At 39.5% G+C, this 14231-nt stretch overlaps 1 protein-coding gene across 1 annotated transcript in view; it reads right to left on the bottom strand.

The window, feature by feature from the left end:
• Positions 1 to 14231, bottom strand: part of hectd1 (HECT domain containing 1) — a 72861-nt gene that overhangs the window by 53122 nt on the left and 5508 nt on the right. Inside the window, exons 3-12 of the mRNA XM_085767934.1 lie at positions 13053 to 13202; positions 10984 to 11218; positions 8415 to 8642; positions 6952 to 7233; positions 5230 to 5500; positions 3774 to 3850; positions 2891 to 2989; positions 2674 to 2788; positions 1472 to 1646; positions 390 to 528 (exon numbers count right to left, since the gene is read on the bottom strand). Of these exons, the coding sequence (XP_085624060.1) occupies positions 390 to 528; positions 1472 to 1646; positions 2674 to 2788; positions 2891 to 2989; positions 3774 to 3850; positions 5230 to 5500; positions 6952 to 7233; positions 8415 to 8642; positions 10984 to 11218; positions 13053 to 13192 (1761 nt within the window). The 5' untranslated portion in view covers positions 13193 to 13202. The remainder of the gene's footprint in view (positions 1 to 389; positions 529 to 1471; positions 1647 to 2673; positions 2789 to 2890; positions 2990 to 3773; positions 3851 to 5229; positions 5501 to 6951; positions 7234 to 8414; positions 8643 to 10983; positions 11219 to 13052; positions 13203 to 14231) is intronic.

Here is a 14231-nt window from a genome sequence, read left to right as displayed (position 1 = left end):
GGAAAAGTCTTGTTTGTCTGTTACCTCAATTAATTTAAAGTCAAAGTCGTTGCTGTTTAATCTGTGAACATTTTAGTCATTAACATTAAAAACACACTCTTTCTGGTGGTAAAATAAGAGTAAAAGGTAAAAAAAATAAAAATTGACTACAACACGAACTCAAACCATGAAGAGGAGGAAACACTTCTTCCCTCCAGTGTTTTATTTTGAAGGGCTGATCCATGAGAAGATCTGATTGGCCGGCTATTGTTGTCTGATTCCTTTGGTGTAAATCTGGTTTTAGTTTGGGATCTGGAGCTTTTATTCCACCGCCTGTAGAGTGTTTATAGTGTGTAGTGTGTGTAGTGTTGTAGTGTTGTATTGTGTAGTGTGTAGTTTACAGTGTGTACCTCCTGGTCCAGCACCGTAGCAGTGATCTCCACCAGCACCGTGGGCAGGTTGTGTCCCGTCTCGCTGTCACACACTTCCTTCAGCAGCAGCTCACTGCTGTAGTGAACCATCTTCCTGATCAGAGCCAGGCTGGCTTTCCTAGAGACACACACACACACACACACACACACACACACGGGAGTCAGAGGGTCATGTGAGCTCAGTCAGATGTTTCTCTCTCTCTGTGTGTATCTACTAGGGATGGGCTTTTCGAATCATTTTCTAACCGAGTAACCTAACCTGGTGTTACCCGGGTAACCAAATACTGTAATAAAAAATAAAATAACGTCATGTCTGATGGACAGAGCGCAGCCGGGGCATAAATGCTCTCTGTCCGTCAGACAGTCACATCACTGACACACAGCGTCGTCAGACTAAATATCAGGTGATAATAAGAGTAGAGATGGAGGTGAAGATGCTCATACGGGGCAGATGAGCATCTTTATGCTGCGGCTGCCTCGGAGGAGAAAACTTTTCTTTCTTTTTGTTTTTTTAAATCATTAGCAGTGCTTATTTATTAGTCCACACTACATTTTGGTGCCTTCGCTCCTCTCGGCCTCGCATCGTCTCAGGAAATAACTGGGAAGGTTTCAGAATGTTTGTAAACTGAAAGCAGCAGATTTTCTACCAGACTTGATGACACCTGTCGTCTCCGAGGGAACCACCACAGATTATTGTAAAAGGTTTGAAAGTCCGAGGCTCGATCCAAAAACACTTTTACACAGCAGAAAATCACGTTGCTGCTTGATCCGAAACTGTTTAACACGACAAAAAGCCGAACCACGACATGATGATGTAGTTTGATCCGACACTAGACTGTTGCTCTAATGTGACGTTTCTTTAATCCTAGGTTAACCGGGTAATAATTCAAGTACTCGAGTAACCGTGCACATCCCTAGTGGTTGCCGTGGTTACCTGATGGAAGGCAGCATGGTCTGCTGGAAGGTCTATGTGTGTGTGGTTGCCGTGGTTGCCGTGGTTACCTGATGGAAGGCAGCATGGTCTGCTGGAAGGTCTATGTGTGTGTGGTTGCCGTGGTTACCTGATGGAAGGCAGCATGGTCTGCTGGAAGGTCTGGGCGAAGACGGGCAGCAGCCTCTTCAGGTAGAGCGGCGCCATCTCGGGGTCTCCCCTCGGCTCGCTGCCCTCCTCCTCCTCCTTGTTCACGTCCTTCTTCTTCTTGTCGTCGCCCTTGTTCACCGGACACATCCAGTCGCCTACACACACACACACACACACACACACACGTTAATAAAGATGTGAAATATTCTCTCTCTTCCTGAGTTAAATCAGATTTTCAGTCATAATTTGCAATGTGATGTAAATAAAGTTTGGTTTTACTGTATTGCTATTTTTCCTATCCTTTTAATTTATCGATTTACATTGATTTGCATTTTGCATTAGTATTATATCATTTTAAATTATGTATTGCACTCAAATTATGTAGCACAGTATTTAACCAATGTCTAGCACTTGTAGCGTATATTCTATTGTCTTAGACATTGTAGGATATATTTTATCATATACTTCCTCTTTGTATTCTATTTATCTCCCTTGCAAATTTCCCTTTGGAGCATTCTGGCAGAAGAATTTCCTTCAGGATGAATAAAGTTCCATCCATCCATCTCATGTCCTAATTTATTTGGTCTCTTCACTCTCTAAATAAAGTCTGATTGATTGATAAAGTTTAAGACAAGCTGTTTTGCGTGAACTTTTTCCGTTTCATTGTTCTTTGTATATTTCAAACTTAAGTTTTTTGTGTGTTTTTTCCTTTATTACAGCTGCACATAATCGTGACACTTATAATCAGGAATCACGTAAGAAAACAGTATAAATACATGACTATAAATCTTAAGTTAAATAAATGTATGATAAGGTAAAATAATAATAAATAGAAAACAGTAACAGTTATATGACACAATTTCAGAATAAGAGAAGAAAATAAAATAATATAATGTTAAAAACTGTTGGGTTTTTTAAGCAGGAGATCTAGGTCTTTGATTAGATTCATGGATAAAACCTGGACACTGAGACAGAAAACTTTATATCTCACATAAAACCATTAATTACTGTTTATTGTTCTGTATATTTTGAAGCTTTTCTGTGTTTTATTTTGTTCTGACACGCAAGACGTTCTTGAATTATTGTATTTAAATGTTTAGTGTCTTAGAAGACCACGTGCATGATGCTTCAATCAATTAATCAATCATCAATCCAGTAGAGTAGAATAGAGTAGAGACTGACCAGGCGACTGCAGGATGGCGACCACCTCGCTGTGTCCTCTCTCTCTGGCCTTGTCCAGAGGCGTCTTCCCGTCCTCGTCCCTCAGGTCGGGGTTCGCTCCGTGACGCAGCAGAGTCTGCACACACACACAGACACACACAGACAGGTATCATGAGCCTGAACCGACCAATCAGATGCTGAGAACACCACACGTCTCCAGGTGTGTGTGTTGTGTTACCTTGGCGACTTGCGGGCGTCCGAAGCAGGCAGCGTAGTGTAGTGAGGACGACCTTTGACCTCTGTTGACGTCCGCTCCTCTTTCACATAGAAACTCCACCTGCAGCGAAGACAAGGAGAAACGTGATTGGTCGAACTGACAGCACACAGGAAATGATGTCACACTTCTGCTGTGTTTCCAGCTGTTTCCAGAATCACATCAACCAACCAACCAATCAATCGTCTGCACAGTGAAACAGGAAATAAAGGCTCAATACAGCAGAGTATTGTGATGTTCTGATAATAAATACTTTTATTATCGGAACTGAAAATAGAAATTGAGTTGAAATGTAAGTTAATTTGCTCTACAGACGCTCTGATTGGCTGTGATGTCATCACACCCGCTGCAGCCAATGGGAACGATGATGCTCATTTACTCAGAAATGTAAATTTTCAAAACAAAAAACCAAACTTCTCATCAAACATCAAAGAACATCAAAACAAAACAGCTGTTAAAACTGCAAATTTTATTATTTCTCCATGTTATTTTCTATCTTTATCTACAGTATTTATCTGTTTTTTGTCTTTCTTTCTTTCCATCTACCCCTCTCTCTCTGTCTTTTTGTTTTTCATTCTTTCTTTCTACCCCCTTTCTCTGTCTTTTTACTTCTTTCTTTCTCTTTTTCTGTATTTCTTTCTATTTTTCTTTCTCTCTCTTTCTTTGTTTTGTCTGTAAATGTTGTCACCGTTTACTGATGCTGGAATTCAATCAACTGTTTGAATTTAAATAAAGAAGGAGAAAAGGTGAGGAGAGGAAGGAGGACAAGGATCGATCACTTCACCGGAGACGAGCAGCTTAAAGAAAAAGAAAAAGAAAAAGACTTTTATTTTGTAGTCCTCCTCACCATTTCCTGTGTGCCGAAAGCCGAGGCCCAGTTGAGCAGCGTCTGTCCAACGTCGTCCATGAAGTTCACCTCGAAGGCTGAGGACACGGAGACAGAGGTCAGAGGTCAGAGGAGAAGCAGCAGGAGTCACCATGACAACCAGACAGGGCTGGGTATCAATACTGATTTAATCAATCAATTGATTCATTCATGTTTCAGTTTTAACACCAGTTCTGCTCAGTTATAAAAAGAGATTTCCACAGAACTAACACAGCAACATAACGACGTCTGACCTGGTGCTTTACTGAAAATATGAATTATACATTAGAAGTCATTAACCCTAAAGCTGCTGCATCAATGCACATTTATTTATTTATTCAACATGACACACAACTCTTCAGTTGAGTCATGGGTGATAACTCAGGTTATCGCCCTCCTTCTATTAAACATGAAAAGAGGCTGAAAATCACAGACTGTTCATGTCTGTTCTGTCCTGAAATGCGTTTCTCTTCCATAAAACAAATTCTACATCTCGGAGGCAACATACAAAGCTTCCTTCTCTTTTCTAACGGCGCACCTCGCTGGATTTAAAACGAACAAAAAGGAAATAAAAAGATCGATGCAAGGTTTTTATGAATCGATGTAGACGAAGATCGATATGAATCAGAAACTTGTTTATTTTCTAACCCCAGCCCTGGTTTGTGAACAGCGTGACATCAGTTTTTTTTTTTTCCTCTATTGTCTTATCCATTTCCACTATTTTATCTTATGCCTGTTCACTGTTTTTCTGTATGATGTTTTCTTACTTTCTAATTGCTTTATTTTTTCTATGATATTGTATTTGTATTTTGTGAAGCACCTTGTAACCTTGGTTTTGAAAGGTGCTATAGAAATAAAGTTTATTATTATTATTATTATTATCAGGGTTTATACAGGAATCTTGAAGTTAATTTTAATACCTTTTTAAGACTTTTTCAAGACCTTCTCAATATTTTTCAACACCTCACCACCACTTCAAGCTGTAACCATTTACATCAATGACACTTTTAACGTACTAATAGTTTTAGTTTGTGATAAAGACTAGAGACCACTATGATACAACAGAATTCAAAATAGGCTGGGATAATAAATCAAAGGCAAAGTTTATCAAAAAACAAAACAAAAAAAACATTGCTCCACTCTCAAAAAACAAAAACAACAATCTTCTTTTCTTTTTTTATGTACCGGTTCATCTTTGGTTTTTAATAAAATGAGTAAATTCACACTTTCACAATGTTTTTTAGGACTCAAACTCTTGGACAGCTAATTCAGAAAAAATACCTTCAAAATGTAAGACTTTATAAAGTCCTGAAAATAATTTTTTTATACTTTTTAAGGGTCTTAATTTTCCCAAAATTGATTTATCACCTTTTAATACTTTTCAAGACCCCGCGGACACCCTGATTATTATCACCGTGACATCAGCGTGACCTCTCACCTCCGGTGTCGATGGCGTCGATCAGGGCGTCCGTGTCTTTGCTGCGGATGCAGTCGATGAGCTGTCGGTGCGACCGCTCCCCAGAGCTGTCGAGGCGCCGCAGCCCCGGGATGCGGCTGGTCGACCCGGCCGTGGACTTGGGCAGAGCCTTCCGCCCCTCGAACAGCAGCACCAGCAGCAGGTCAACCAGCCTCATCGTGTCCAACACGCAGCGCTCGTCTCCACCCAGCGCCGACTCCATGGAGTCAGGCAGCGCCGAGCGCAGCAGGTCCTGACCCGGAGGAGAGGGAGGGGGAGATAAATAATTAAATGTTAAAAACATCTCAAACCACCAGTTTTCTTTTAAATCTCGTCTCGTTCTCGTGAGATGAGTGTATCGTCACACCCCGAGTAAAAAGACAATATACTGTACAACAATAAATATCAGATACTTTACACTGCACCTAAGGATATTGCACATTTCCCATTTTATTGTCCATTAGAGCTGCAACTAACCATTATTTTCATTATCGATTAACCTGTCTATTATTTAAACGATTAATTGATTAGTTGTTTGGTCAATAAAATGTTATAAAATGTCTAAAAACATCAATCAGTGTTTCTCAAACCACCAGCCATCGTCCTCTAATGTCTTGTTTTGTCCACAAACCAAAGAGAGACTCAGTTTATTGTCATAAAGGAACAAAGAAACCAGAAATATTCACATTGAAGAAGCTGAAATCAGAGAATTTGGACTTTTTTTTCTTATAAAAACCCAACTCAAACTGATTATTAGATTATCAGAATAGTTGACGATTCATTTAAATAATCGATTATTGAGTCGTCACTTCAGGCAGAGAGACGGCTGCATTAGAGCCAAAGGAGTGCGTTTTAATATTATAATCAGTCTATCCCTAATCCTCACACACTTTGGCCTGATACCTGTAATGACACATTCCAGATTATTTGAGTGTTAAAAACAAAACAAAAAAAACAGCAAATGTACTGGTTGCTCATGTGGAAGTAGATGAAAAATGAACTACACCGTCTGAATTTACAGTTTATTAAACGGTCTCTTAACTTTGATGTTATTGGGCAATGAGTTCCTTCCTGTAACAGCTCTGTACATGACGTTGTGTTTTAGAACAGTGGTTCTCAAAGTGAGGTCCGGGGACCCCCAGGGGTCTTTGAGAGGGTTCAAGGGGGTCCACAACTTTTTTTTTTTTAATTTTAAATTTTTTTATAGAATTTATAAACTTGAAAATTTAGAAATTATTCTTATTTATTTTTCCCAGAAATGTTTCTAGGGTTAAGGTTTTGGAGAATTTTACCACTTTTTTCTAGAATCTTGTTTTTGAAAAAACTATTCTTTTTTTTTTTTTCTTACAAATACATGCAGGTTTTGTTTTCAGCATTTTTTTTTTACATTACACAATTATAAGACTGTAACAGCTATGCTTTGATATGCTGATGTTTTTCTTGACAATAACTGTGAACCAAGAAATCACATTTTTTTCTACTTTTTTCCAGAAATTTCTCTACAATATTTCCAAAAATTGACACCATTGCCCTTTATTTGAACGTACAATAACTAAAAAAGTACCGGTAATGTTCTTTAGTCTCAAATATTTGTGTATTTCTGGTGTTTGCTTTTTGAGAGTCTGTGATTGGCTGCTTCACCTTCACCTCAGCTCTGTGTGTGTGTGTGTGTGTGTGTGTGTGTGTGTGTGTGCGTCCACCTACGTGCGTGACGAGCGGCGAGCCCCTGCAGAGCGTGGACAGCAGGCTGACGATGGTGGACACCTGGTTGCTGAGCTTGGAGTCGGGGGCGGGGGGCGCGGCGCCGGTGGAGGCGCGGCCCGGCTTGCAGGAGGAGGCGGGGCCGGACACGGGGCCGCCGGCGGCCGCCATGCGGGACAGCAGCTCCTCCGTCAGGCCGTGTTTGGCCAGGGGGGCGGGGTCCACGCCGCGGCGCGTGAACCTGTCGGCCAGCGAGGCGAAGCAGCGAAGGGCACCGTCCGACACCTGGAGAGAGGAGAGACAGAGAGGGAGGGGGGGGGGGGAGGAGACAGAAGGAGAGGAGATGGTATTGTATTTTATTAGCACATGAAAGAAATATAAAACAGAATATATCAGGGTTCCTACACATTTGAAATTTCCAAATTCCATACTTTTTCCAGACCCGAGTTTCCAGACTTCTCGGTAAAAAATGCAAATAATGTGTGACATTTGAGTAAATAGTTGTGCATTATATTTAAAAAAATCATGCAATTAATCATTTGTTTTCATTATTCTGAATGTGTATGCCATTATGTACCGTAACCAAATAATTTCTAGGAGATTGGAGCTATAGGTACAATAGCGCATACAAAAATAATTAACCCAGATAACTTCAGATAAGACCAAACCCAGATAAGTATTAAGATAAATATATTTCCATGCAATAATTTCCATTTTCCATACTTTTCCAGACCTGGAAATGTATAAAATCAAATTCCATACTTTTCCATACTTTCCATACTTGCATAGGAACCCTGATATTAAAGGGATAGTTCAACATTTTGTCAAATTGGCCCATTGCCATAATCCCTATAGTCATAGCAGTAGGTTCGTTACCTTTAATTGTCGGTGCAAGCTATTTTTAGAACGGCGGAGCAGAGCCGTGAGCTGCTCAGAGCTGCGCTACGGAGGCTCATTATGGGATTTCTTGGTTTCCCTCATCAAACTCATCAAATACACAATCCAACAACTCCACAACGCTCTGGTGGACAAGTTGTGAGCTGCACATTCACCACACTATGAGATAATAACACAACGTTACCACACAGAGTTGTTTTAGAGGGAAATTCATGCAAAACAACTGATGCACGTTGCCTTCAGGGACAGTTTTTCATCAACAGTCTCTGTATTTCCCTCTAAAACAACTCTGTCTGGTAACGTTGTGTTATTATCTCATAGCGTGGTGAATGTGCAGCTCACAACTTGTCCACCAGAGCGTTGTGGAGTTGTTGGATTGTGTATTTGATGAGTTTGATGAGGGAAACCAAGAAATCCCATAATGAGCCTCCGTAGCGTAGCTCTTAATTGCTATTAATTGTGGAGTTTAATACCGCGATTAATTATTGTGAAATCAAGTAACTGTGACATCCCTGCTGCAGACACATGCTTCTCTGTGCAGCAGCGGCGGCGGCGGTCTCCGTGGTTACCTGGTGGTCCTCGTGCTTGAGCAGGCTGGACAGAGACTCCACGCAGGTCTCCAGCGACGAGTCCTGAGGCTCCATCTTGCTGCAGAGCCGCGACACCACGGCCATGGCCGAGTGCAGCGTGTCCTTGTGCACCAGGTGGCCGCTGTCCCGGATGAAGCTCAGCACGCAGTTCAGCCCGCCGGCCTCGAACACGGCGCCCGACTCACGGGTGCAGATCAGCTCCAGCACCTGCACACACACACACACACACACACACGTCAACATCTGGAAACATCTGCAGCAGCTCTGATGACGGGAGGAAGTCAAACGTACCACTTTTTTCAAGAATTTTCTAATCTTTTTTTTTTTTACCACTTTTTCTAAATTCTTTTCTACTTTTGGAGAAATTTTACTGCTTCTTTCTAGAATTATTTTTTGAGAAATTTTACCACTTTTTTCTAATCTTTTTTTTTTTGCTTTTTGAGAATTTACCACTTTTTTTCATTTTTTTACCACAAAAATTCATTAATTTTTTTTTTTTTTTTTTACAAAAAATGTCTAGAAAAAAAGTGGTAAAATTTTTCTAAAACAATTCTAGAAAGAAACAGTACAATTTCTCCAAAAAACTCTTCCTCCTCTCTCTCCCCCTTCCTCCTTTCCCTCTTTCCTCCTCTCTCTCCTCCCTCGTTCTTCCTCCTCTCTCCTGCTTCCTCTCTCCTTCCCCTGCACATTTTTTACTTTGCACTAAGATCAGCACTTATACAACCAATTCAGTTGTATATACTTTTGTACATTACATTTGATTTTATTTGCTATTGCTATTTTATTATGTATTGTTTGTTTTTTTATATTCTTATTCTTTATATTCTTATACTATGTTGTTATCGTCACTGTGTGTCTGTGTAATGAGTTTGAGTTTATTTATTTAGCACACTAATTTCAATGGTGCAACGAAGCATTTCTATTTCAATGGCTAACATGCTGCAGCTGCACTGTCATTTCCCAGCTTGGGATCAATAAAGTCTATCTATCTATCTATCTATCTATCTATCTATCTATCTATCTATCTATCTATCTATCTATCTATCTATCTATCTATCCATCCTCTAGGGGTGGGAGAAAAAATCGATTCACATTTATATCGCGATATCTTTTTTGACGATTTTTAAATTGATTTTTTTTTTAATATTGTGCAATGTGCATTTGTTCGCCTTTTTTACATACAGAGAGTCCAGGTTTTGAAAAGGGTTTAAGTTCACTTTATAATGGAGTATGTTCATTTATAGGCTCCTACAGTATTTGTGTGCAGATAAATGTTAAAAATGCTAAAGACTAAAAATCATAGAGAGAATCGGCAATATCGTAGAATCGCAATTTAAATCGAATCGCCATCCAAAAAAAATCGTAGAAGAATCGAATCGGGAGAAAAGCATATCGTCCCAGCCCTATTACATTTGATTTTATTTGCTATTGCTATTTTACTATTTTATTATTATGTATAGTTTGTTTTTTTATATTCTTATTCTTTATGTTCTTATACTATATGTTGTTATGGTCACTGTGTGTCTGTGTAATGCTGCTGCTGCACTGTCATTTCCCAGCTTGAGATCAATAAAGTCTATCTATCTATCTACCTATCTATCTATCTATCTATCTATCTATCTATCTATCTATCTATCTATCTATCTATCTATCTATCTATCTATCTATCTATCTATCTATCTATCTATCTATCTTTCTATCTATCTTTCTATCTATCTACCTATCTATCTATCTTTCTGTCTATCTACCTATCTATCTACCTATCTTTCTATCTATCTACCTATCCATCTACCTATCTTTCTATCTATCTATCTACCTACCTACCTACCTACCTACCTACCTATCTATCTATCTATCTATCTATCTACCTATCTATCTATCTACCTATCTATCTATCTATCTATCTATCTACCTACCTACCTACCTACCTATCTATCTACCTACCTATCTATCTATCTATCTATCTATCTATCTACCTACCTATCTACCTATCTATCTATCTATCTATCTATCTATCTATCTATCTATCTATCTATCTATCTACCTATCTATCTATCTATCTATCTATCTATCTATCTATCTATCTATCTATCTATCTATCTATCTATCTATCTATCTTTCTATCTATCTTTCTATCTATCTACCTATCTATCTATCTTTCTGTCTATCTACCTACCTACCTACCTACCTATCTATCTATCTATCTATCTATCTACCTATCTTTCTATCTACCTATCTATCTATCTACCTATCTACCTACCTACCTACCTACCTACCTATCTATCTATCTACCTACCTATCTACCTACCTACCTACCTACCTATCTATCTATCTATCTATCTATCTATCTATCTATCTATCTATCTACCTACCTACCTACCTACCTATCTATCTACCTACCTATCTATCTATCTATCTATCTATCTATCTACCTACCTATCTACCTATCTATCTATCTATCTATCTATCTACCTACCTATCTACCTATCTATCTATCTATCTACCTATCTATCTATCTATCTATCCATCTATCCCCCCCCCCCCTCACCTTGACACACTGCTCGGCCAGGTCTCGGCTGGTGCGGTTGTTGAGCTCCACCACCACCAGCCGGTTGCACAGCGCCTTGATGGCCCCGTCCACGCCCACGATGCGCCGCGTGCACTCGGCCGACACGTCCAGGTAGTAGGTGATGGCGCGCGCCGTCACCTCCAGCACGTTGTCGGGGGCGCTCTCGTCCAGGAAGATCTTACACAGCGCCGGCAGGAAGGTCCGGGGGGGGCAGCTGGTGGAATTATACAGATTAAATATGTGACCCGATCCATCAAAATGAGTCACAGTGACCCAAATATCAAAGTTGAGATTTTGGTATCAATGGAAAGATTAGAAAATAAGCTTTAAAATGACACCCTAGTCAGAGTCATACATTTGATGGTTTTCTAGATGTGGCCATTTGAATTACGATCTCCTACTCTCTTATTCTGTTCTAAAACCTGAGAAAATAGCAGTTAAAGTTTTTGCCAGTGACTCTGGCATCTGTTCCTGTACCACGTGATTACACACAACCTATACGGTCCCTTGTTGTCATAGATGCACCATTCAATGACCCTCGGAAAGCAGAGAATCTCACAATTCAGATGCTTTTTACAGCTCGTCTCTATCATAAACGGTTCAGAAGTTGTCATGTTTTGCAAAACATGTGCAAGCGTGTACGTTCGGTTTAGCATCGATGCTACGCTCTGTTAGCTTCGATGCTACGCTCTGTTAGCCTCAATGCTACTCGGTTTAGCATCTGTTTCTGTACCCGTCCCTGCTCGTCATAGAGGCAACATTCAATGACCGTCGGAAAGCGGAGAATCCTGCGATTCAGATGCAGTTTACAGCTCGTCTCTATCATGAACGGTTCAGGAGATATTTCATGTTTTGCACCGAAGCAACACTCATTTTCAGAGGGTTTAAGTTGCAGGTCAACTTTAATCATCATTTTCGTGCCTTTTCTCAATTATCTGGACTGTGAAACTTTGGGAGATTGTTTTTGAATGTCATTGCTTTGAAATTAGGGTAAAAAATTTTTTTTGATTTTCTATGGGTTTTCCATGTTATCAGCTGATTATCTAAAAATAGAACGTTGTGACATCCGACTCATTTTGATAGAACGGGTCACATATATACAATTATATTATGATATAAAGTCATGGAAACACTCGTTTCATCTCGACCACATCGTTGAATGTACCCTGGCTCATCCTGAACTTTTGTATCCATAGTTACGCAGCAGTGTTTGGGCACATTACTTTAAAAAGTAATTAGTTATAGTTACTAGTTAATTTCCCCAAAAATAACTGAATTTCTACACTATGAAAGTAACTTATTACCAGGAAAAGTAACTATTGCGTTACTTTTTTTAAAATAAAATGCTCAAATATGACAAATGACACATCCTGTTCATCTGGAACTAACCAACTCACTCAGTATCCCTCCGCCTGTCAGTTGGTTAGTTCCAGATAAACGGCTTTTTTCCGACTTGTTTGATGAACTGAAAAATAAAAAATCTGTATAACTCCACTTGAACAGGTGTTTTATTATTTAGAGACGAGACTTCTTGAGTCAAGTAACGGAGCGTTTTATTGTTAGTAACAGTAGCAGAGTTATAACGGAGGAAACAGGAACTTCTTGGATTACTGTTACTGAAAAAAGTAGCGCCGTTATTAAACGCAAGACGCTTATGTCAAGGAGCGACTCAAAGTATCTGCAGGTTTAAAGACCATTATGGATGAAATCTAAGACCTACAGCTCGACAAACAGAAACGTACCAAAGAAGTTGTGTGTTGGACTCGTTTGTAGTTGAAAATACATTCAATAAAGCACAAAGAAATGTCACAGGAGCATTTTATTGAGCATTTAAGGTGAGAAAATTAACACCTGTCTAAAATTATTTAAGACTTTTTAAGGCCTCAAATTTAGATTTTAAAGTTTTAGACTTTTTTAGACCGTGCAGAAACCACTGTGCTCCTGGTAAAAACAGATTCCTAAAACACCTTCCAGTGGAAACACCTTTAACAAAAACAGTGTATCTCTTCTATTTAGTGAAAGCGTGGTAGCCATGGAAACGGACTCACGTCTCGAAGCAGCGGTCGACGTTGTCAGACATGAGCAGCAGCATGCAGAGCTGCTCCAGAGCGATGAGCTGCATGTCGCGCTCGTCGCCCTGACCCATCTGCAGCCACTCCAGCAGCGTGTCGGGGTCCACGTCCGCCATGACGGCTCGCCTGGGGGGGGGGGGGCAGAGAGCAGAGAGATTACACCACAAGAACCAAGATGAATATCAAACATTATTATTTTAATTATGCACAATGAAAAACAAGGACCAAGACGCAGCGTTGGGCAGATTAGACTGGAAAACTATTTAAATTAGGCTGATTACTCCTTTAAAAAGGTACTGTTCTGTCCATTTCAGAAGTATCTAGTTACGTTGCAAGTTACATTACTGGTAACTCCATTTTAGAGCTGCAACAATATTAAATAAAATTAATCATCAACTATTCTGATAATCTAATAATCAGTTTGAGTCGTTTTTTAAAGAAAAAAAGTCCAGATTCTCTGATTCCAGCTTCTTCAATGTGAATATTTCTGGTTTCTTTGTTCCTTTATGACAATAAACTGAGTCTCTCTTTGGTTTGTGGACAAAACAAGACATTTGAGGACGTCGTCTGGTGGTTTTAAACATTTTTAACATTTTATTGACCAAACAACTAATTGATTAATCGTTTAAATGATCCACAGATGGATCGATAATGAAAATAATCGTTAGTTGCAGCTCTAAAAGAATCACAACACTGCGTTCCGGTCACATCTTATCAATAAGACACAACAACGTAACAGAGATAGTAACTTCTTTCTCCCACAATGTTGTGAATACTGCATCTTATCAGGTTACATTTGTTATTTATATCTGGTGGAAAATAATCGAACAAATCCACACGCACAACAAGAAAAAAACTAGTGTGCTGCAGCTGGAACTGAATAAACCATCATGTAAAATGCAGAAATGAGTTTTCATCCAATCAGAGAGGTTCAATACACAGACCACACCCCCAGAGTTCCTGAACCTTTCAGACACTAGAAGCCTGGACAGGGTTCCCACTCTTTTCAAGAAATCATTTTCCAGGACATTTTCAGCTGCTACAGTCTGACAGTATGACATGACGCCGACACATCCTCCATCCTGTTCATGCTGTGGAGAAGTCTTTTAGACAGTTGTAGCTTATTTTGTACATTTAACTAGTTTGTTTCTGTGT

This window comes from Trachurus japonicus, chromosome 22 (assembly GCF_045865225.1).
Source record: "Trachurus japonicus isolate A0001 chromosome 22, Traja_1.0".
Classification (NCBI taxonomy): Eukaryota; Metazoa; Chordata; class Actinopteri; order Carangiformes; family Carangidae; genus Trachurus; species Trachurus japonicus.
The sequence above is the reverse complement of the archived record's forward strand: the minus strand, read 5'-3'. Positions and strand labels throughout refer to the sequence as shown.